Source organism: Artemia sp. Qi Xiang Cuo, chromosome 21, assembly GCF_049724085.1.
Source record: "Artemia sp. Qi Xiang Cuo chromosome 21, ASM4972408v1, whole genome shotgun sequence".
NCBI classification, from domain to species: Eukaryota; Metazoa; Arthropoda; class Branchiopoda; order Anostraca; family Artemiidae; genus Artemia; species Artemia sp. Qi Xiang Cuo.
In genome coordinates, this window is record NC_142814.1 from 1,316,587 (window position 1) to 1,342,354 (window position 25,768).

The 25,768-nt window shown below is 33.0% G+C and overlaps 1 protein-coding gene across 2 annotated transcripts in view; it reads right to left on the reverse strand.

The window, feature by feature from the left end:
• Positions 1-25,768, reverse strand: part of LOC148939132 (protein kinase C-binding protein NELL1-like) — a 145,361-nt gene that overhangs the window by 37,576 nt on the left and 82,017 nt on the right. Inside the window, exons 12-15 of one of the 2 annotated variants that reach the window (XM_089106603.1) lie at positions 16,940-17,053; positions 10,461-10,783; positions 7,427-7,651; positions 2,107-2,156 (exon numbers count right to left, since the gene is read on the reverse strand). In XM_089106603.1, coding sequence (XP_088962729.1) covers positions 2,107-2,156; positions 7,427-7,651; positions 10,461-10,783; positions 16,940-17,053 — 712 coding nt within the window. The remainder of the gene's footprint in view (positions 1-2,106; positions 2,157-7,426; positions 7,652-10,460; positions 10,784-16,939; positions 17,054-25,768) is intronic. The other variant, XM_089106604.1, reaches the window with a different exon arrangement.

Sequence of the window (25,768 nt, forward strand, 5' to 3'; positions counted from 1 at the left end):
GCTTTAAACAGAGATTCTGGTGATTTAAGAATAAACGAGTCATAGTTCGGTTTTCTCAAAAGAGAAGCCGATACTTTAGTGATCCCTGAAATAAGCCTTGAACCACTTTCCCGGTCATCTAATCAAACACGTGAACAACCCCTTAGGTCTCAAAGGGTGTCTGCAAGAAATGCCTTAATTAAAATCCGAAATCAAATGACATAGTTTTCCAACTTATTTAATTGCTGGTTCGTTTTGTTTTTCGAGTGAATGAATTGATTCCTTTCCTTTGTCAGTTGTTCGCTAGTATCCGTCGATGGCAGTTCATATTTTTGGATATTGTGCAAATCGCGGATATTGGCAAATAACTCGCTTTTACGGTTGTTAGGTAGTTGGTTTTAATTATTTTAATTTTTGGCTTTTATTGATCCATCGTCTCGTTTCGCGCTGAAGAAGAGAGGCGTTTGTCCTCTCGAAATATTCGCTTTGTTTTTTCAGTATCTTCATTTGGCCTATAAAAAACCCCATTTTTGCTCGTTTTTATTTCTTTATGTGATGTCAGGCCAATGTGGTTTAAGAAATTATCTTTATTAACCTCTTTTTGCTAAAAATTGTTATTATTCTTTTAACAATTACTTATTTTATGTTTAAAATTCATTCCACTTTTATTTTGAATTTTATGTACTACTTTATTCATATATTTATTATCTTATTTAATTACTTGCAATTATTTTAGTTCGACGTTATTGCACTTAAATAACAATTATTTTATTTATTTTACTTAATTATTTGCATTTATTTTAAATTTGAATTTGTATTAAATTCACCATACAATTATTTCAATTTACAATATTTATGGTACAATGGCAGTTTATTAACATTAATAAAAGTTATTATTCGATTTCTGCTAACAAATTTATTTTTATAAGATATTAGAAAATTATTATTTAAGTGTCAGAAACATTAAGTAAAAACATTTAGAATTTCCGTCAGGGTTGCCACATTTAACCACGTAAATAAAAAAGCAACATTATAAATTTGACAAAGCTTTTTTTGTAAATATTCAAACATTAACAATCTTTTGATTCCCAAAGACAAGTATGCTTTAAAGGAAAACTATAACTTCTTAAACTATTTTGTTTAATATTTATTTAGCTTATTTTTTTGGCTGTTTTTTCCCTACTTTTTTTTTTTTTTAATTTTACGCCCGCTAGGAGCAAAAACTGACTATGAAGTTTTATTTATTAAAATCGAATCCTGATTTTTTTTTTTTTAATATAAATATATAGATATAGATTTAGGTAACCAAGAGTTTAGAAAACCAATTCAAAAAGCCAGACTTCATTTTTCTGTCCTTGTTAGGGCCTGCTTTCAAAATTGCCTTTGAATATACCCGACCAAGCAGACAAGAGGTGAAGCTTTGATAATTTAACTATTTGGTAATTTATTTGATAATTTAATAAAAATTAAAAGCCAGTTTGTAAGAAAAGATCTCAAAACCAGCAGATAACAGGCTTCATTTTTCTGTCCTTGTTAGGGCCTGCTTTAAAAATTGCCCTTGAATATACTCGACCAAGCATACAAGATGCTTTGATAGTTTAACAATTTGGTAATTTAGTAAAAATTTAAAAACCAGTTTGTAAGAAAAGATCTCAAAACCAGCTAATAAGAAAAATAGACCATTAGCTTTTCAAATGCACTTACTACGTTTAGGGTCGTAAAGGTTTACTGGATTACCGTATAAAAAAAAGCTTCCATTCCACGTAAAAATCTGCTTTTTAATTACCACGTGACCCAACCATGCAGTTTTTCCACCTTCCTCGAATATTCCGGGATTTCCCCGAAAGAAAATTTGGTTCCCGAAATCTCCCAGACAGTTAATGCTACCGGAAGTTTAATTTCAATTTCATTTTCATGTTTTTACGTGTCTTTTCGTGTATGGTATTTAAGAACTTCAATTTTCGGGTAGATTTCGAAGAACCCAACTTCGTTCGGGTGGAAATTCTGGGATGGTGGAAGCTCTGCAAAGATAAAAAAAGGCAATAGAAGAGGCAGAAGTAAGTGCAACACAGGACAGTCGGGTAAGCAGCACACATACAAAAGGTATAAATGTTAGTATCAAATTACCCTGGACCCCTAGGTGATGAGGCACTTCTCAAGGGCTGACACAAAGAATCCTGAAAAATCGTTAGTCCTTTAATTGTGCAAAAGGTTCAGAATAAGAAGTCGGAAAGTTGTTTTTTGTAAAATTTATTTCTCTTAAGTTACAGTTTATCATCGTAGAACACAAGTCATAGCTATGGAGGGCTATATACACATAATGAGGGCAACAGAGGGCTATATATATAAAAAGATATAGATAAATAATTCAACGCATTAGAGGAAATTTTCACTAGTTTTACTTAAGCAAACAAAATTTTACTTTTTTCTTATAGAGAATTAGGGTTAATTATGGAAAATATTTTCGATTAAGGTAGAAAGTCCATCACTCAAAGCTAGGAAGGAAAGAGCATTTCTAATTTATTTAGTCTAATTAGAAATGGGGGAAGGCACAATCAAATAAGAGGGGGTTTTCAAACTAGGGTGGTTATGGCCTGTATAAAAACTACCAATATATTAAAATAGAGGAAGTATGGAGCAAGGTAAGATAGTTAATATCTTACTATGTTACTAATAAAAGTTTTATATTGTATTTCATTTCATATTTCATTTCAAATTAAATAGTAAATAAAGTAATTAGGTCCTAAAGAATGACAAGCAACTCTTGCTAGAATAGTAAAGATCTATGTAGACGAATCACTAGTTAACTTCAATTTAATTTATTTTTTATTTAATTATGCTATAGTTTAGTAATTAAGTTTGATTAAATTTACTTTAGTTTTATAAATAAAAAGAAGAATAAAAAGCGCATATTTAGCTGCAGATTGATATTGACATTTAAATATTACATTCAAATCAAAGTGGCTAGAGAGAAGTAAGAACCAGAAATTAATACCTGAAGGTAAATAATTAAGTAATTTAATAAGTATGAAGTCTAAAATGAAAAAGAAACGGTAGGAAAATATAAAAGTGATTAATGATTGAAAACCCACTTATTATAGATTTAAGCATTAAACAACAAAATTTGAACAAATAGATGATAGTACAGATGAAGTCAGAGCTTCAAAAGTTGAATACTTGACATTTACAAAAAAATACAAATGTGTTAAGCAAAATAAAAAGCAGAAATAACTAATTTAATCGTAGAGCCAGTGCATGGGTAGGGTTTAAAATAGAAACCCAGGATATACAAAACTTTAAACCAACGAAATAAAAGGCAGGGAATTAATCTTTATGCAACAAAAATACGTGGCATAAATTTTCTAAAAATTAAAAATCATTTCGTCTTCGTTTTTCGGAAACGGAACGAAACAAAAGCCATTTTTAAATTTAGCTTAAAAGTTAAAAACAACACAGAGAAATAGACAGTTTACAAGTCAAAATGTTGTGACTCAAAAACTTATCGTTCATTATTGGCTTAATACTTCTCATAAACGAACCAATCAGGTTTTAAAAGGGGTTGGAAATATTTTCTTTCCAGAGACTTGCTCGCGAATATACGTCACAAAGATAAACCAATATAATTAAAGCCCAGTTTTTAATGCAGAAACATATGAAGGTAAGCTATTTTTTTCCTTGGGTAAAAAGCTTTAGACCAAAAGATTTAGAAGTTAGAAAGAAAGTTAGCCCACTACCAAAAATGAGTTAAAATTAAATTTAGTTAAGCACAACTCCACTGAAACGAAACCCTTCCCTCTCCAGGGTTTTCAGCTTTTACGTTTTAATCCCTTACAATAAGGATATAAGGACATCATCAGAGCAAAAGCCTTGTTTTCAGGCAAGGCTGCCGTGCTAGCAAAAAAAGCATGCTGGCAACGCAGAAAAAAATGCAATAAATCAGATTAAACAATGGATATGCAAGTTGTATCTAAAATAACGATAACAGATTTACTTAGCTGAAACACGCGTCATATGTTGTCACAACAGAAGCTTGTTGACTGTCTCAACAGGGTCATAAAGCCATTGTTATCATTTTAGCTAGGCCGTTTCCAGGGGAAACGGTTACCGGCTTTGAACCCCCTTAAAATGTTTTTTCGACCCTTAAAATTTTTTTATGCGGTTTGTAAAGTTTTTATTGTAACCCCCCCCCCCCATCCCCGGACAAAAATCCTAGATACACCCTTGAATTTTAGTATTACCCATTTTTAGGTTATTCTTTAATTTTTATTTTATTTTGCATTTCACTAAAATTTGAGTACATTTTCATATAGAAGTAAAATTCTAGTTTAGGGGTTTCTATTTTAGGGCTATTTTGAAAAATAGTTGAGTTAGGTGAAAAATACTTTCAGGAATGAATCCAAGGCCAAAAATATACCCTGAGAAGATATTGTTAAGCTACTATGTAAGCCATTTTCTTTTTTCTAGGGCTTAAAAGAATGCATAGATGACAGAATTCTGATAAAAACTATATCTTAATTTTTAGTTTTCAATCTCTTTTTCATTGGCTTTAGTTTAAAAAAATGAAATTCCTTTCAGTACAATTTTAAGCCATATCAAGGTTTTTTCCCTAAATCTACGAAATTGATTTACAAGTTCTTCATTGAAACATGACGAGCTTAAAAAAGAAGAAAGTTAATAACGTAAAAGAATAAATAGAAAAAATTAAACCAATATGCACATTCTCTACTCCGTGAATTATTTGGTTTTGTTATGGTAGGCCAGTTTGGCTTTATACCTTTTATAATTGAATTTTAAATAAGTTTGTACTATAAAATATATAAAATTAACATATTTTGATATTTTGACTTTTATTTACATAATAAACAAAAATATAAACTATTACAGACATAAATCACTATGCTAGGGAAAAACTTAAATTTTGCTAACGCGTAGCGATTAACTACATAAATCATTCCTGAAGGCATCCTAGATCAATAACAATAATAATAAAAAACTACATAAATATTCCTAGAAGCATTCTAGACTAATTAAAATAATAATAAAAAAAAGAAAGAAAAAAGACAATCACCTTCTCTCAACACCCCCAGGGTAACAACCAACCACCATCCAAATACAACTCTATCCACACCCACTCCTTCATCCCACTCCTCCCTCCAGTCCTATAACCCACTCATATCCTCCCCCCGCAAAAAAAAAATATCATATATAATATAATAAAATAAATATATTTTAGTAATAAATAAATAAAATATAATAAATATGCATAAAAAATAAATGTAATAAATGATAAATAAATAAATAAAATAATAAATAAGTAAATAAATGATATTAAACAAATCGAAACTCAAACAAATGTCACTTAAGTATAAATAATCCCAAAATAGAGAAATAAGCAAAGGAACTTGGACCTCGGCGTAAGCTTCTTTTGTTGTTATTGTTGTGAAATTTGATTTTCTATTCTATTTTTTTATGGATTGTAGAGTATCGATGCTGACATAACGATCCACACACTGGCAAACTGCGGTTCATGGATTTCTGGTCCACAATTTAAATTTTTTCAAAAGTTCCTAGCTTGATTAGTAAATCATGCAAGCATCAGCAAATTTCTTTTGTTGAAGACATGGTTCCATGACGGACTTATCCCAATGAATTTTTTCAGAAGAGGGGCGTATCATTCAGTTTGGGACGAAACAGTTATTTTTAACTTTTTTTTAAAGCCTTTATTTAAAAATTTCATCGTACGTTAGTTAAGCTATTTGCCTTAGCCCGAAGCAAAGATCTATCACCATGCGCTTTTAGATTAATACTTAACAGGAGAACCAAAATATACCTTGGTATAAAAATTACCTGGGTACCAAAGCACACTACCTACATAGAAAAAAACTTATATATGGGGCAGTGTTGCCATTGTACCGTTTTTGGCACAATTTATAAACAAAGCAAAATTATACCTTGCCATGGCAATCACCCGGGTACCAAAATATACTGCCTACATAGGTGAAAATAACACCGGGGTAAAAATTCTACATCTAAGTAGAAAATAGAGATTCTTAGAAATTTTATCATCAGACGAGTGTGTGAGTTTTGTACCATTGATACACACATTTCCAACCCTAAGGGGAGAAAGAGGGTGAAGGGGAGAAGAGAATTTTTCCCAAGAGTAAATAGCGACAAAGAGCATACTGCCTTTCCATCATAAAAAATTTTGATCATTTTTAAAATTTTCATTTTAGTTTTAATGGTTTTATGTTATGGTAAGTCTTTTTTCTTTTACATATTTATGTGAGGACGACCCTTGGACATAGAGTCGGAATATTCATTCAAATATAGAATTCCACTGTCTTGCGAATAGAAATCCCTATTTTTCTTCTTGTTGTGTATGTTTATGATTTTCGTAAGAGATTGATCAGCGGGGGAGGGAGAAAAAAGGATAAACAGTGGAGTTTTACACCAAAACTTCTCATTTTTCCTGGAGGGAGGGGGGCCTCCAGGCCAATCTCAAAGACTAAAACTCCCCCCCCCCTCCTTGTGTTAGCAGGCACCTTTTTCAACTTTGTGAGATAAAGTACCATTTTTGGTTATTAAGCAGGAGCAATTATTATTGATTTTTTTTTTATTATTTATCATTATATAGTATAATAATTATATTTTATCATATAGTATATTATATTACTATATTATATAATTATTATATATTATATTATAATTATGCTATAGTATATAATTAAATTATACAATAACTTTATAATTTTATATTCTTAAGAATTAAGGTTAATTATTAAGCATATGTAAAATAAGCTTTTTGCAGGGTTTTGCTAAATACACTAAATACAATAATAACAAATTTTTTTACTTTTGCCACCTACCTATCTAGCTCACAGATTCCCCTATCTCCCAGCCAACCCGTAATCTTTAGGTCTGTAAACAATAGTGTTAGTTTATACAATGGGTACCTGAAGGCTAAAGCCAATCGAATATTGTTTATTTTTTTTTTTTTAATTTGAATTACAATTATATCCCTTTTTCTTACTAAACACTATAATAACTAAATTCTTACTTTAATTTCTAAATTAAATTAGGTCTTTCTTCAAAATTTTTACTTTTCTCACCTACCTATATAACTGATAGATGTCCTTAGCTCCCAGCCAACTAATCTTCATATCTATTAACAATCATGTCACGTTATACAACGGGTACCTGAAGAGTGAGGCCAATCGAGTATTTTGCTTTTTAAATTTATTTATTTAATTTTATTAGATTAGTTTCGATCAAGTATTTTTTTTCCATTGAAAAAACATTGGATACAAAATTTTTTTTAATTTTTAAATTAAAAAAAAAATTAAACGACTAGTACCGGGTACTTCACGATAAAAAAAAATCGATAAAAAAACGATATCGATTTAAAAATCGATTTAAAAAAAATCGATATCTTCATGCAAGATCTTACCTTACAGCTACAAGTAGTACAAGGGTCTTCTAAAAGTGTCCAGCTCATTCCGCTACTATAAAAGTCGCTACCGTAGTGGCATCCTTGTTGTGAGTCTGTGATGTTTGAATCCACAGGTGAACACGGATCGTCTCGACACCTTGGACAACAGTCCCCAGGTTTTAAGACTGGGCTATCACAGAAAACTGGCGGACATTCTAATGACCAACAATCTATTTCCCCGTTCTAAAAAAAAAAACAAATAATATATGTTAAAAAAAATTCAATTGAAGGCAGGTTTTGAATTTCACTTTAAATCACGAAAAGTAAAAAAACATATGCACAGACATGATATCTTCAGGACAAATAGGATATATAAATAAAACTTTATGTGAGAAACTCAAATAAAAAACATATTTCGTGGTGCAAAAACATATTTTTTTTTTATTCTAAAAAAAAGAGTAAAAAATGATAAAACAGCACTCGAACTTGAACAAAAGCTCGAACTTTGTACCAGAATAGACGAAATAAAATTAAACAAATATTATGTATATGTGATCTGAGAGAGACTTTTCAAGCAATGTACAAGACAGGGGTGAATCGAGAGCAAAATCTTGGGGGAGGCCCAATGTGACAAAGGTGCCAATGAGCAAAATCTGGGGGGGGGCATTTTGACAAAGGTGCCAATAATTGACCGAATCTACAAATTTATTCTAAAAAAAAGAGTAAAAAATGATAAAACAGCATAGGAGGGTACCAGAGAATATTTTTTATTGGTGGGAGGTGGGTCCCCCTCCCTGGATCCGCCAGTGGTACAAGCTGTTCAGTCTTAACTGAGCACTGACAATCCTCAACAGTTCAGTTGCCTGGTGACTTTTACAGAGACAGATGGTAAACCTGTGGCCCGACCTTGCGGCAGCTGGGATTAATTGCCAGCATCACAAGGCAGTTACTTCATAGAATTTCAACACTGCAACCTGGGCTCAAAATTTGACATTGTAATTCCAAGGGAAGTGTCAGAACCTGCTTCTTTTTATTTTACTTAGTTCATCTTACTTTCGAGTCCAACATTTGACTCGAATATCTGACTTTTATATTTTCACCAATTTTAAATTAACTGGTTTATACAAATTTATAAAAACTGGTTCAATCAAACAGCACAAAAAAAAACAAACGGATATATATCTTGTTTTACATGCCAGGAACGCATTCTGACAGGTGACACGACTGAAGGGCAATTCACAATGAGATTTCACGAATAATGAGATTTAGCTTGTTCTAATAACGAGATATTTTCATAGTACTCTCTGATTGGCCCAAAATTTTAGAAAAAAATCTGGTTGACCCAAATTACCGGTTGACCCTAAATTCTGGTATATATATATATATATATATATATATATATATATATATATATATATATATATATATATATATATATATATATATGTACATATATATATATATATATATATATATATATATATATATATATATATATATATATATATATATATATATATATATATATATATATATATATAGTAGTAAATATATACTACTACTACTACTACTACTACTACAAACTCACCACAGCACCAAGCCGCCTGAGGCCAACACAGCTACGCAAGCTCCTCCTCCACCCCAATCTATTCAAAGCCTCCCTTTTTACACCCGCCCACGAAGTTCCCATTTCCTTTAAATCTTTCTTTATGACGTCGTCCCACCCCAGACGAGGACGACCTGCTTTCCCTTTAGCCCTAGATGGTTGGCCGAAAAGAACAATCTTCGGCAATCTGTCATCCTTCATCCGCACAACGTACCCTAGCCACCTCGACCTTTCTATCATTATAGCCCTAGAGAGCGGTATTGAATCACATTTTTCGTATAGCCTATTGTTTGAAATACGGTCAGTCAGCCGGGTACCCAGAACAATCCTTAAGTAATTTCTCTGGAAAACATCTAGCAAATCTTTATCCGCTTTTCGGAGCGTTTCAGAGCCGTATTTGACCACTGTCATCACTGTGGCTTCTAATATTCTAATCTTGGTTTGCAGACTTATCTTCCTATTCTTCCAGACTTTTTTTTAACTGTGAAAAAACACCCTGAGCCTTGGCTATTCTATTTTTAACATCTTCACCGCTCCCACAATCTTTACTAATAATACTACCAAGGTAAGTGAAGCTGTCCACCTGATCAATCTTTTCATTACCCAACGTCATCTTTTCATCTTCACTTATTCCTAGCCTTAGTGACTTAGTCTTCCTAACATTAATTTTCAAACCAATTCTAGCACCCTGAACTCGCAAAACCTCTAAAACCTCATTCATTTTTGTTCATACTTTCATCTAGGATGCTTAAATCATCAGCATAATCCAAGTCCATGAGACTTTTTCCTCCCCATTTGATTCCGTGGTCTCCCATCGCCTTTCCTATGCTCCTTAAAACAAAGCCATCAAAATGAGCCATATAAAAGAGGATAGAACACAACCCTGCTTAACTCCTGATCTGATACAAAACCAGCAGCTAACCTCATTTCCTACCTTAACCATAGCATTTTTATTGTTGTACATAGCACTAATCACTTTAAAGTATTTGTCTGGTATACCATACAAGGATAAAACCTTTACTAAAACTCTTCTATCAAATGAATCGAACGCTTGCTCATAATCTATAAAACTGAGGACCAAAGTTCTTTGAAAACTCAGGCACTTCTCAATTATTAGCCTAAGAGTGAAAATTTGTTCGACACATCCTCTACCTTTTTCTAAAACCGCACTGCTCTTCTCTTAAAACTTTGTCTACGGCATCTCTCAGTCAAAAAAGTATCATATTACTAAGTAATTTACTACCTACAGAGACCAGACTGATATATATATATATATATATATATATATATATATATATATATATATATATATATATATATATATATATATATATATATATATATATATATATATATTATGCAGTATATCTAACTGTGTAAAAGTTATTTTACGTCCAAAATTTGGCATTTTATGAACTAAATTTAGAGTTTATTTTAAAAACTTACTAGGCATTCACAGGTTTGGCAATGATGAATCCAAACTTCTCCCGAGCGTAAGATTCTTGTCTTATCTTCTTGATGAGTGCAGCCTTGTGATGACTTAAAATCACACCGTCGACAGCAGGACTTATCTATCTTTCTATTGGCCAAAAATTTTTCTACGACTAGTTGAAGCTCCAATGAGAAAACAGTTTCAGCTTGTGACTCATCGCAAGAACAAGGTAAAGACTGACATTGTGTTACGCCATTGTCACAGGAACATACGGTACAAGGTTCACTGGGTAACCAAACAGAGAGATGCGATTTAGGGCCAAGAGGGGAATCACATACTGAAACAGAAAGGCTTTAGCTTAGGATCAGTTTAACTCGGTAGAAAAAAAATTAATAGCAACAAAATATTCTATTAGTTTCACGTTAGACAGTTAGAATGTGACACTAGAATAGACTTTATCTTGTTCTTCTTGCTCTTGCAGAAGGAGCAGGCGTTTTTCAGCCTCACATGGGGAAGGTGTAGCTTTCCTTTGAAATAGTAGTTGTATTTTGGAATTACTTGATTGTTCGTATTTGAATTTTTACGGAGAAAAAGCGTTGTCAAATCTAACTTATAAGTTTGACAATTTATTTTTGCAATTCCACGTGGTAATAGTGACGAAAATATGATACCACCCTAAAAACTTCATGACTTTGAAATAAATAAAAGTTATAAATTGGATAATTGTGGTTTACAGGTATGAGTAGACCTAAGATGATTCAAGGGGAAGTGTTTTTTGATCCTTTATACTTTAGCAATCCCTGACCCATTTCTTCTCCATTATAATAAGTAGTTGATTAATTAGTATATAATAAGTATTACTTAATACCTGACATTAACACATAATAATTAATACTTAATATTTAATGCTTTAAACATAATAAGTAGCTTAAGGCCTGTTTTTAGAAATAAGAGGTGCACCATTGGCATTGCCATTGCCAAAAATTTCATACAGGAAATTTGCAGCCCCCATCTTGAACAACTTGGAAAATCATTTTTTTCATTGGTAGGACTGATATGTCCTCTATTTTTTTTTTTTTTTCGTTTTCCTCCATCACGGCTTTCGGGGAACAGGAACAACATGGAGAGCTGTTTAAAGGCTCACTTGAAATGACGGTGCAATATCTAGTGGATTTTTTAATTAACAGAACATAATATTTAAGGTATAATGAAGTTTTTGATAAAAAAAAACTGTATCTTCAGATTTAAGATGATATAACACATGTATTTATTTTTAGACAAGATATCATGGTCGCAACGATACTTGCAACCTGGTAAAGATCGAACCCCAACCCGCAGTTACCAAAACTTGTAAAACACGTTAAAACTGACTAGAGAGAGAGAGAGAAAAAAATACAATTTATAGCTGATTTAGGAATGGTAACTATTTTCTCGGTTAGCCTTAATAGCAAGATGGTATTTTGAAAAGAGAATTATTAGAATTTCGGGAAATTGCCTTAGACCCCTCAAAAATGATGTCAGATCGAAATAAAAAGTACATCATTGGAATTGCCAGCCACCCTATTGAAGAAATTAAATAAAAAAAACAAGTTTTTTTAACTGAAAGTAAGGAACGACGTTAAAACTTAAAACGAACAGAAATTATTCCGTATATGATGGGGGCTGTCCCCTCCTCAACGCCTCGATAGTTTAGATAATGTTTTTTTATTTTTTAAAAAATATTATGTTTTATTAATTAAAAATTTATCGTAAATATAGATGCGGTGTGGAGGGGCACTCCCCCTTCATAAAAAGCCAAATTTATTTTAGTTTTTATTTTTAAAGTCATTCCTTACTTTCAGTTAAAAAAACTTATTTTTTTTATTTAATTTTTGAACGTTTTTGAATTAATGCAGGTTTTGATTTTGGCTCACCGTACATGAATAATTAAAACAAAATTTGCATATTATATTTGGTTAAATGGCTTTCTCGAAACTTGTTTAATTTTATTTACGAACGTTTTTATTAGTAATAAATATACTTAACTTAGAATTAACTTACGTCACGAACTTCTATATTCATAAATTTTTAACACGTATATTAGAGGGTTCGCCCCCTAGTCAATACCCTGCTCTTTAAACTATGTTCGAATTTTTTCCAGTTCTTTAAAAATGACCTCTTAATCACAATCAGTTGATCAGTTGAAAAACTTGTTTTTTTTTTATTTAATTCCTGATCTTTTTCTTTAATAATGATGGGAAATCCGGCGCCCCCTTCATAGCAATGTCCCTTCCCCCATGAAAACTTCCTTCATGGAAAGATCCTTCCATATAGCCCCCGACCCGCTCCTTCCCCCACCAACCAGAAAAAAACTCCTCAGAAAAATTCTGTATACTTCCCAATAACCAATAATATATGTTAACATTGAGTAAAGTTCATAACTTTCAGACCTCCCCCTGGGGACTTTGGGGGATCAAGTCATCCTAAAAGACATTTTTATCATATTTTCGACCATGCTGAACAAAATGGCTATCTCAAAATTTTGATCGGGTGACTTTGGGAAAAAATGAGCGTCGGAGGGGGCCTAGTTGCCCTCCATTTATTTTGTCACTTAAAAAGGGCACTAGAACTTTGAATTTCCGCTCAAATAAGCTCTCCCACGATATTTTAGGACCACTGGTTCGATACGATCACCCCTGGGAAAAAAAAAACAAACAAACAAAAACAAAGAAACAAGCATCCGTGATCTTTTTTTCTGGCAAAAAATAGAAAATTCCACATTTTTGCAGATAGGAGCTTGAAATCTCTAAAATATGGTTCTGTGATAATTTGAGTATTATGTTGTGATTTTCATTAAGTTTCTACCATTTTTAGAAGTTCTTTCTCCCTTTTTTCTAAAATAAGCCAAATTTTCTCAGGCACGTAACTTTTGATGGGTAAGACTAAACTTAATGAAACTTATATATTTGAAATCAAAATTAAAATCTGATTCTTTTGATGTATCTATTGGTATCAAAATCCCGTTTTTTAGAGTTTCGGTTACCATTGAGCCGGATCGCTCCTTACTTACAGTTCGTTACCACGAACTGTTTGAATTAAAGTCCCCTGGCTTGAACAAAAAAGAAAATCACTTTTTTTGCGTGGGTAGCACTGGTATGTTACCTCCTTTTTTCTTTTTTTTTTCCTCCACTGCTAGCTTTTTCTTTTTTTCAAAGATATGTAATTTTTTTCTCTTTCTTCCTTCTTCTGGTTCTGGTAAGGAATGTCAAAGAATGGTTCCTTCCCTATCCAACCAAGTTAAAGGATGATAAGAACTTACTGCAGTAGGAAGTTCTTTTCATTCCACAACTTGGTTAGACACGGAAGGAATCTTTCCTTAATGAAACAAGAAAAAATGCCTATTCCTCTTTAAATTACAAAAATAAATATCAAAATAAATTTATTAATAAACCGTAGAACGTGAACATTCCAACGACCCTCTTTTAATAAAATGGACCTTTAGAGTTAGGCAGGTGTTCGCATACAAGAATCCTGAATGCTGCAACCTCCAAAGCTGTACCAGGCATATAACATTGGCAGGTTTATGATCGCTATCCTTCCAGTTAGATAAGAAATTGCTAAACATTTCCTGGTAACAAACCTGGTAATTTAAAAGGAAGAGGAAATTCCATGGTAGGGTAAAAAGAGCAAAAAATTCCATGGTAGGGCAAAAAGGGGACTAAAGAGCAAAGCTCTGGAAAGAGCAGGAGGGAGGAGAAGCATGCGAAGTTGTCTTGGATTCAGATACATGTTTGCTGCAAAAGCTGCTGGAAGTATTTGTGTTGAATTATTTTGATTACATACTATTATACCCACTATATATGTATATATGTATATATGTATATATTATATATATATATATATATATATATATATATATATATATATATATATATATATATATATATATATTATGTTTAAGAGGTAATTACTTGGCAAAAAAAAAAAAAAAAAAAAAAAAAAAAAAAAAAAAAAAAACTGTCGTCCTAATATGTCGTCGTATATTAGATATATATATATATATATATATATATATATATATATATATATATAATAATATATATAATATATATATATATATATAAAAAAAAAAAAATATATATAAATATATATATATATATATATATATATATATATATATATATATATATATATATATATATATATATATATATATATATATATATATATATATATATATATATATATATATATATATATATATATATATATATATATATATATATATATATATAAATAAAAGTTGAAATAGGGATAAAATCCTTTTAATAGACAGTGATGATAGAAATTCACAAAAATACCAGATATTTCGGTCACATATACAGTGACCGTCATCAGTAGTAAACAGTTTTACTACTGATGACGGTCACTGTATATGTGACCGAAGTATCTGGTATTTTTGTGAATTTCTATCATCACTGTCTATTGAAAGGATTTTATCCCTATTTGAACTTTTATTTATCGTCATGGAAAGGCAGTGTGGTCTCCGAAATTATCTACGTTATATATATATATATATATATATATATATATATATATATATATATATATATATATATATATATATATATATATATATATATATATATATATATATATATATATATATATATATTTTTTTTTTTTTTTTATATATATATATATATATATATATATATATATATATATATATATATATATATATATATATATATATGTATATTTATATTTCATAATATATATATATAAGATAAAATTCAGTTTATAATTATTATAAGTAAAATGAAAATTTTGAGACAACATACTATATTAGGTAAACTTTAATAATAAAATCGTGAATAGGAAACCACCTGAATATTTCGATTTGATATCAAGAAATGTTTTGCAAGTAAAAAAAAAAAAAAAAAAAAAAAAAAAAAAAAAAAAAAAAAAAGAACACAGAAGTAAAAAAAAAAAAAGCTTTTTCATTAATAAAATTATTATTATATTATTATTATAAATAAAATAAGAGAAATATAAAGAAAAAATGAGAAAAAAAGTTCAAGCTTTTATAGTTTATTGTTAGAAGTGCTGAAGGTTACTTAAAATGATAGCACACTGCATGCAAGTTGAAGGAATATTTCAATTAAGTTGATTTGAATTCAGCGAAGTATAATGTGAAAACTAAAATAAAAGATGTGTCACTTTTTCGGATTGGAATGAAGCGGTTATTTTCTCCACAAACTGATTATATTATTCCGGTAGCATTCAGTATAAAGGTGTTTAGTCCAATTTTGGGAAAACAGATTAGTCAGAATTTCAAATGTTCTAATCCACTAAGAATTTTTGTTTTACATTTTATATATTAAGGTTTTAGTTTTCATATTTACCTTTCACCTTTCTACAAATACATTTATATTTTCACTTCGTTACACTTTTAGAATCCTATTTACTACTATTTACGATAGAAGGAGGATTAAGACTAGGCCAAGAAATGCATAAAGTAAAAAAAGTGGTTTGTTACAATTAAGAACAACACATTTTTCCATCTGTCCATAAGTCTGCCCCATCTGTCCATAAGTCCATCTGTCCTCCAATAGAACAAGAAGAGATAATGGCTTTCCTTATTTTCGTATTGTCTTTATTCGGCTTCTTCCTACTAAAATCAAACATATAATCTTCTACAAAATCAAGATTAGCATTTTAAACGTTTCTAGTTGACCAGTTTTTTTTTTGGGGGGGGGGGAGGGGGTACACAAAACTTAAAAAACGTATAAAAAATTTGTTTATACTCATTTTTGTTACGTTTTTACGAGTCGGACAAATATTTTTTAGGGGAGGGGTTCAAAACCCCTTCCCCCCTGGACACAGCCTATATTGTTACCAAAGATTTATCATTAACAGTTGGTTAATAATAATCCATTTGTGACAAATTGTGGCCGTGATAAATATGATTTTACGAAATTGAAAATATAATGTGGCCGTGAATAATAATTTATTTGTGATTTAGTTGTGGCCGTGACAAAACGAGGCTAAAAACAAACCAACAATGACGGCACTTAATAGCAAAGGAATTTCGCTAACTTAAAAACTTTCCCCAAAATTCTTCTTTATCGTAATTACTATCCCATTTATTTCCAAAACTAAAATCTCCACACAATCTCTCTACACATTGGGTAAAGTAAGGGCTATTTCGCTGCCTGGTCTGACCCATATACTTCCTTCTTTTCCTAAGCGGTAACAACTCCTTTGATACTTACCAAACAGCCTAACTCGCCCCCTCGTATTCTTTCCGTAAAATAAATCTCCTTTCGCATAATTTAGATTTTTGTCCTCAAAGTGTTCCAGTTGTGTTGGCCTCAGGCGGCTTAGTGCGGCAGTGAGTTTTTAGCAGTAGTAATTACCCTCAAAATTTTAATCTGTTTGCAATTGGCATTTTATTTTACAGCTGAGAAAAATTTGAATAGTACTGACAAAACAATGAAAAACGACTTACAATTCGCACACGTTGAATTTGTATCACCACACTGGCAATTAAATCCACCTTCAGTGTTGACACACCTTAGGTCTCCATGACACGTGTGTGTACCTTCTGCGCACTCATCAACATCTAAGAAAAAAAGACAAAAAACAGTTTTTATAAGGACAAAAATATTAGACAGAAACAAATTAATTTATGATTATTAATATGATGAGCAATAATGTGATAATTAATATATGTAATATATAACATCGGATGAGTTGGTGAGTCAGCCAGGAAATTTTGAAGCTTCGTTTATTTGTTTACACTTAATGCTATAAGAGGGATGTCTCTTACTTCCATAATTTGCGCATTTCATAGGGGCAGAACACGGTTGCTCACGACTAGTGGTATGTCCTCCAGAACATCTAGCACATTTTGCCGCATTTTTACATTGGGAAGCTACATGTCCATAATGTTGGCAATTGTAGCAGCATTTCAGAGTAAACAGGAATTTTTTTATGTGAAAGAAATTATATTTGATCCGAATATCGTGTCGGATTGCAGAGGAAAGGCTACTTTCTGTCGGAAAGTACATTTTGAAAGTTGACGAGCTTCCGATACGGATAGCTCTTCTGCATTCTGGTGAGGCAATTTTTAAAGTATCGAGGGAAACTAGTCCCATTCCCATGCCCCTCCTCCCCCAAAGTCTTCTTTAGAGAGCCACTTTGTTCAGCATAGTTAAAGGTCCAGTAACCAGGGGCTTTGGGCCAAACCCACGGCCCCTGGGGTTGTAGGAATTTACCCATTGCTTATGTATACCATTTGATACTTTGAAGTATTCAGACATTTTTCAGGGGGGGGGATTTTCTTCTAGGGGATTTTCCACAGGGAGAGTTTTCCGTGGGGAGGGAAGTTCCCGGTGGGGGGGGGGATTGCCTTTTCAGAGGAAATTTTACACTGGGGTAATTTGCCAGAATTCCTGTACGAAATTATTTTTATTTGTCTTTCTTTCTCTTTGCTGAATCAATTCTACATTGTGGAGATGTTAAGGGAATTAACCAAGAGAAAATTCTCCGGGCTAGGATTGTCTAGAAGATCTTTCCGTAGGGGGATATTTTCCACGGGAGAAATTTTCAATGAAGGAGTTTTCCGCAGGATAAATTCTCCAGGGGAAATTTTCTGCGGTGACAACTTTCTACTAAGGAGGGAGGAGGGATTGCGGGAAAGATTTTCAACGGAGGGGAATATTTCAGGTTTGATTTGAAAAATAAATCAGATAGTAAAGTCTTTTTCAAATCAAAGTGCCCTAAGAAGAACTTTTCAGCCGGAATCATCCACAAGATGGAGCTTTCATTGAGAATAGAATTTTCTGGGGGAAATTTTTCCTGGCGGGGAGATTTTGCGTGGGAGGAATTTTCCATGGAGACATTTTACTTGGGGGGAAGTAATTTTTCATAGAAGTGGAATCGAATTTCCTGGCATTATTTAAAACAGTCAGAAATTAAATAAAAGAATACATTTTTCAACTGAAAGTAAGGACCAGCATCAAAACTTAAAACCAACAGAGAACTTAAAACCAATACGTATATGACAGGAGTTGCCCCTCCTCAATACCGTGCACTTTACAGTAAAGTTTGACTTTTTGTCCAAATTCTTTAAGAACTACTCCAGAAACACAAGGAACGTTTACTTAAAACAATAAGAAGTTGTTTTTTTTAATACTAAAAATATTTAGCATACACAGCGAGGTATTGAGGAAGGGGGGAATCTCCTTATCATATACGTAATAATTTCTGCTCGTTTTAAGTTTTGATGGTGCTCCTTATATTCAGTTGAAAATACTTTTTATTTTGTGTTTAACACAGAGCGAAACCGGCTATGACAAAAAGCAAAATCGGTTAATAGACATATTAGTTTATACTATAGTACAGACAGCATGTGTTTTCGTAACCACATTGTGTTTTCTTCCATGCCACCAGTAAAGGTTTCCTAAAGTGATTGAAGTAACCAGAATCAGTTATTTACGCATCCTTCTATATTATCAGTAAATAAAAAAACAAGTTTTTTTTAACTGGAAGCAAGGAGCAACATTAAAATGAACAGAAATTATTCCGTATATGAGAGGGGCTGTCCCCTCCTCAGCCCCTTGCTCTTTACGCCGAAGTTTGACTTTTTGTCACAACTCTATTTTTAAAACAATAAAAAATTTAGCGTAAAGAGCGAGACGTTGAGGAGGCTCCTTTCATATACGGAATAATTTCTGTTCATTTTAAGTTTTAATGTCACTCTTTACTTTCAGTTAAAAAAAACAGGTTTTTTATTGATTTTCTGACCATTTTTCATCTAACGGAGTTACGAATTTTGTTTACCGTACATGAAAAATTAAAACAAAATTTGCGTATTAATTTTGGCAGATTCATTCCGAATATGAAGTGTTGCCCACTCCTCAATACCTTGCTCTTTACGCTAAAGCTGTAAGCATTTTAAAAAAGCTTCCTATTCTAATTAAGCAGCCCCCGTGATTCAGTAGACGCTCTTTAAAAATTTCTTAAAACGGTCAAAATTAAGTGTAAACAGCTACGTATTGAGGAGGGGGCAACCCTTAATATATTGAAAAATTTTTGTTCGTTTTTCAAATAATGCCGGTAAATCTGGCTAACCCTCTATGAAATAAACCTCTCCCCCTCACGAAAAACTACTCCATGGAAATTTCATCGAACTTAAGGTTCACACTGCCTCCCCCCCGTCAAATTCTCTCTAGACAGTTTCATCCTCGCTGGAATCCCCATTCCTGTAAAATTGCTTGCGGACGATTCAGCCTGAAAAATTCTCTTTGGCATTCTTTCATTTGTAAAAGACTTTAATCTCTAATTGCTTTCTTGCTCACTCCAGAAATGCCCCTTTTCATGGAAATTATTTTCCAGAAACCAAAACATGCGGAAAAAAGCTCCTGCATGATTTTCCCTAAACGTCTCCACATGAAAAATTTGGCAAAGACAAAGTAAAACAATTAAAAAGAATTTCATATAGTAATTCTGTCAAATCCCCCCCAGTGTAATATTTCCCGTGGAATATTTACCCCCTCCCCCCAGACATTTACACACACCCCCAAAGGAGGATTCTCCCTATGGAAATCCACCCCAAGCGCACCCCCTCCCTCCAAAAAATGTCTGTATACTTCCCAGTCAAAAATACTATACGTAAACAATGGATGAATTTCGTAACTTACAGGCCTCTACCCATGGACTGTGGGTGGTTATTTTACATCTAAAGACATAATTATTTGATTTTTCAACTATACTGAACAAAATGGCTATCTCAAAATTTCGGTCAGATAATTTTGGGGAAAAATGGGCGTGGAAGAGGGCCCAGTTGCCCTCTAATCTTTTTGGTCACTTAAAATGAAAACTCTAAACTTTTAATTTTCGTTCGAATGCACACCCTCTCCCGATCACCTAGGACCAGTATTTCGATACAATCGCCCCTGGGAAAAAACAACAACAACAAATGAACACGCATCCGTTACCTGTCTTCTGGCAAAAAAAGCACAATTCCACGTTTCTACCGATAGAAGCTTGAAACTTCTACAGTAGGATTCTCTGGTACGCTGAATTTAATGGTGTGATTTTAGAATGTGTTTCCCCCTATTTCAAAAATCAGGCAAGTTTTCTAAGACTTGTAACTTTCGCTTGGTAACACTAAACTTGATCAATCTTATATATTTGAAATCAACATAACTAGCGAATTCTTTTGATGCATCTGTTGATATAAAAATTCCGATTTTTAGATTTTCGGTCCCTATTGAGCCGAGTCGCTCCTTACTTACTGTTCGTTAAAACGAACTGTTTGACTATTGATTGCCAACATTCCTCTTAGATGAAGATGGTTGTTACCAGTTTGCGCCTTGCACTACTTTTTCTTTAATACCTGATGTCTATTTAGGTAATAACTCTACAGACACAATATATTGTATTTAGAATCTAACTTTTTATTGCCGTTCGGAAAAATATACTTTTTTCCCATTTTCGGGCAAACTAATTTTAGGCAAAAAACTTTGCCACGAAGCAGTCTTTTGGAAGACAAAGAGCCGGTGAGGCCAGAGGCCGTTCATTTAATTATTTATACGCCGAGTAAATGGCAAGACTCTTCAAGCTAAAAACATGAAATTGGGTAAAACAATGTTGGAGTTATAGGCATGGTCAAATATAAAAGCTTCGGAGCAAAGCAAATGAAGAGGGGCGGCGAAAGCAAGTAAATCAAGTTTTGCAAATAGTTCACTTCACGGAAGTTTTTGCCTCACTCTGCTCAGTTCACTCACTACATTCGGCAACACTCGGATATACGGACATCGAAAATGGTGCCCACGCAAAAACGCGCATGCTTAAGACCAGCAGTTTGCGGAACTTCAGCCCTCTTATCTGCTACTCCTTCTTTGCTTGAGCGATGCTTGGGAATTCGGTCCTCACACTTTCTACTGCGTCCTTTCTCTCACTTTGTCTGCTACAGCTAACAGCTCGGGTATTCGCTCTGGTTACAACTCAGTTATGACATACTTCTAGGTTAAGCTGTCAGGTTTTTTTTCTTAAGTGTAATTCCTTGGGGAGTTTTTATAATCTATTATCATTTTCATGTTCCAAAGATCATTCAGAAAAATTCTCAAGCTTCTAGCTTGATCAGTTTAGCTTCTTTTTTTCAGATACAACAGATTTAAGGGGGACCTTGGCGCCTCCAAGGCTCTTAGGTTATTCTAAGAACACTCATTACTCACTCACTCATCACTCATTACTCACTTTCTAAGAACAAATTTTTTACTGTGACCAGAAAGCTTCTTTCTTTTTAAGGAGACAACTCAAAAGACGGTTCTGACAAATAAGAGTCTTTTTTAAATGTCATTTCGATACCTTTCCTGCTTGAGTGGTTATTTCATTAATAGCAGACAATTTTTTCCTTCTCAAGGGAACAATTTTCATCAAATCAAGCACAGATTTTTTTCGCCAGCAAAAAAAAAGAATATTATCAGATAGCGTGGTCGGTGGAGCATTTTCTAAAAACGAGAAATTACTTTATCAGGGAAAAGTCGAGTCAGATATATTTTCTTTTTTACTACCGTTAACTTCTATACACAAAGGCGGAACTAAAGAAAAACTTTATTAATTATTATTTATTCTTAAGATAGACCTTAACACTTGGAACTTATACTCATACTATTGTGTTCTAGATTAAAGGAAGTTGGCTTAAGGACGTCATGATAGGACACATAAGTTAGATCCCCGCTCTCTTAACACGTTCCTACAACCTGAGTGGGAAGATATTATGGCGGCAGCAACATATCGTGAAAACTAGAGACTCCTTGTCGATGCCCTAGGCACCTCTGGAGGCACTGGAGGGTCTAAGATCTCAGGTATAAAGTGTTGGCTGACGCGTTTCAGCTGGTTGCCCTATTCTCCTGTTAAAGATGCTGCTTTTTGCTCATTTTAAACACATTTAAAATCTCAGATTGAATTTTGAAATGCCGTAAACGAAGCATTAATTTCACTTTTAAAATAATGAATTAAAAGTTAAATTTTTCACATGCTGACCAATGATCTGTGTTCCTGATTCAATGCTTTGGGCTGGGAGTGCAATGCGTTGTTGGGGGCAAATCATCCGACGAAAATTAGTAACTGCTTTACGTTTGCAACTTTTTAAATAGGGCTTGGGGCAAGAGAGCTCATGACAGGGGCTTAACACCAGCATTTTTATTGGTAGGAACAAGAATGGTTCATATTCGGATATTCAAGGGCCATGGGCTATATAATAATTTTTCTCAAAATTATTGGGAGGGTGAAATGCCCCCCTCCCCCAAACGACACCGCTGGCCTTTAGTTCTACCTCGTACGCGATCCTTGAACGATTCAGAATTATTTCTTTTTTGAAAAAACAAAACAATGAGAAATAACAACCATGATAGAAGAAATATGGGCAAACAAATTTTCTCCGTAAAATCACATAATGTAACGTAAAGTTGCACTTGTGTGAAAGGTTCTACAGCGTAGTGTGAAAGCACTATTATCCATCGCATGACAATCAGCAAAAATTCTGGTCCAATGCTATTCCCCTTTGCATGCAGACTTGTGATTGTTATTTCTGAATTTAGGTCAAAATCAAACTATTATTCAACTACCTTACGATAGATCATTGTTTTTTTTTCTTGATTAATAATGACTATTATTAATACTTTAGTGAATATGTGACGTCCAGGATTTCCAATTACAGGGTTTTTACAGAAACAAACTGATTCCATGCTATTCAATCCACGCCTCATTTTATTTATAACTGTCTCGATCGATTGACAGTATTTCACTCGAACTTGGGCTTGGCAATCCATTATGAAGCCAAAAACCTTTACCACAGGAATTTCGGTTACCATGGTGAGTGACGTCACGCATTATTACGTTGATGGAATGCTAAAGATTATAGCACTTTTCGAGATAAAAACGGCCGTATTTATTCAATACGATCGTATTTTAGGCCAACTTTCGAACTGGGATTACTTTCTAGATTAACGCTCATTTTGAGCTCTTTTTGAGGCTGATTTCTAAGTTTGAGAGATTTTCTCAGTATGCTTGAATGTTCTCAAAAGTAGATTTGTAGAAGTACTTATTAACTCATTTAATATACTTCTTGATGGGTTGGCTAACCCAATTGTCTTTTTTGGGTGTCTTTATTTTAGAAATTTGAAATATTTTGCCGAGAATATGCTACCTTTTTATAAAATTAAGCTTACGATGGAATGAAACGCTCCGCTACGGAAAAAAAGCTGTCCTTGGAAGCAGCTTTAAACTTTAATATATATATAAAAAGAAAACTTTGATTCAAATCACTGGACTAGATAAAAAAAAAAATGAATGTGGATTGACAGTTTAATATAGATATACTGATATTTATTCCTTAAAGTCGTAATAATTTTTTGTTAAAAAAATGGAAACACTTAAAATGTATTTTGTTTTCAGTAAAGTGCAAATTCTGTTCCGGTCTCCAGAAGATATGAGGGGTGTTAGTCCTACCGCTGCACGTTTTAGTTTGACTCGGTTATTTATTGTAATTTCTGTTCGTTTTGGGTTTCATTTATTTATTGATGGTGATTTATGGTAGATTTACGCTTGAAAGATCATATGACTTTATTTCTGTTCATTTTTGGTTCAATGGAGCTCTTTACTTTTTTTGGAAGACTCTTTTTGTGGAAAACGTTTTTTTTTAATTATTTGCACCCAAAGGGACATTAAAATTATTTAGTTGTGATTTAGTTCGACATTCACATAAATATTCTTTGAAAGCTCCACCTTAATAGCATTAGCTTGCGTAGTAACAATATTTGTAGTAGTAGTAGTAGTAGCATTAGCGGCAGCATGCACAAAGCAACTTTTTTTAACATCCCCCTCAACACACGCTGAAAGTTTCAACTTAATATCATCAATCGTTCCTGAAGCATTGCGGATGCTTCCTCTTGGCAACCTGCATGCGCATAGTGTGTTTCGATTTAGTTCAATACTTTTTCAATTTTCCCAAAATTTCGCATTAATACGCTTTAGTAGCAATAGTATTACCGTATGAATAACGAGAGAGTACCACCGTGGACACCGCCGGATACCATTGTATATAGTGCTTGACATGGACGCCCATAGGCTGAATTTTAGGGGGAGGGGGCTTACCTGGTCTAATCGGCACTTCGTTTTGCGTTTATAGGTATATCAAACTGACAATCCACAGTCATTTTTTTTTTCAGTAAAGCCTAAGTTATGTTCTGGTCTTGAGAAGGCATGGGGGTTGTCAGCCCTAGTATTGTTAATTTTTGCTCGTTTTGAGTTTGACTCGGCTATTTATTATAATTTCTGTTCGTTTTGAGTTTCATTTAATTTTTTATAGTGATTTGTGGTAGTTTTACGCTTGGAAGATTATTTGACTTTATTTCTGCCCATTTTTGACTTAATAGAGCTCTAATTTTCTTCGAAAACTTATTCTGTGGAAAAAGTTTTTTTTAATTAATACAAATATATGACTCCGTCATTCAGCCAGGGAGGGGGGCGAGCGCCCCCCTTGCCCCCTTTTATGGGCACCCATGGCACTTGATTCCCGCCCCCCCCCCAAATTGATATAAGAGGGTTTCTAAGCTTCCTGATTAAAAACTTAAGGCTTTATTGCAATACAGAATTCCAAAATCTAAACACACTTAGAATTCTTCAGAAATCATGATTATTTCACAAATTGTTAATCTTTCTGAAATCAGAGTAACACAAGGACTGCCAATCGGTACCACTGAAGGCCCCAAAGTAGGTTCCTTGGGTAAGTTCTCCTCTAATATCTCCCCCCCTCAACTTTGTCCGTATAGAAAGTGTACATTTGAATCAGTTTGAAAGTGTACATACTTCATGGATTATTTAGAAATAGTTACTAGCAGATAAAGTGGTAATCATCTAAAATAATTAATATTAAGATTAACTTAATTTCAAGATAAATGTCATATATATATGAATATCCTAAACAAATACAAACTAAATGTGTACTTTTCAGATTTCGGTTTTCAAAAAGAGTTGTTGTTGAGAATTTATGAGGCTGTTCATTACAAATCTGAGATTTCTGTTATGTCATGTTGAGGTCTGAACCGTGCTTGTATGTTCGATATGAATGATTTGAAGGCCTAAAGTGGGACACTCCAGCATATGAAAAGTTTGAGCACCCGCAGTGTATGAGATTTTATGAGGTTGTTGATTACAAATTTGTGACTGGTGTTACAACTTGTCTAGATTAGGGTCATGCAATGATTTTCTATATTGTTCGGGGGGAGGGGTAGGGAAGAAGATTCATATTTAATTAATTAATTTT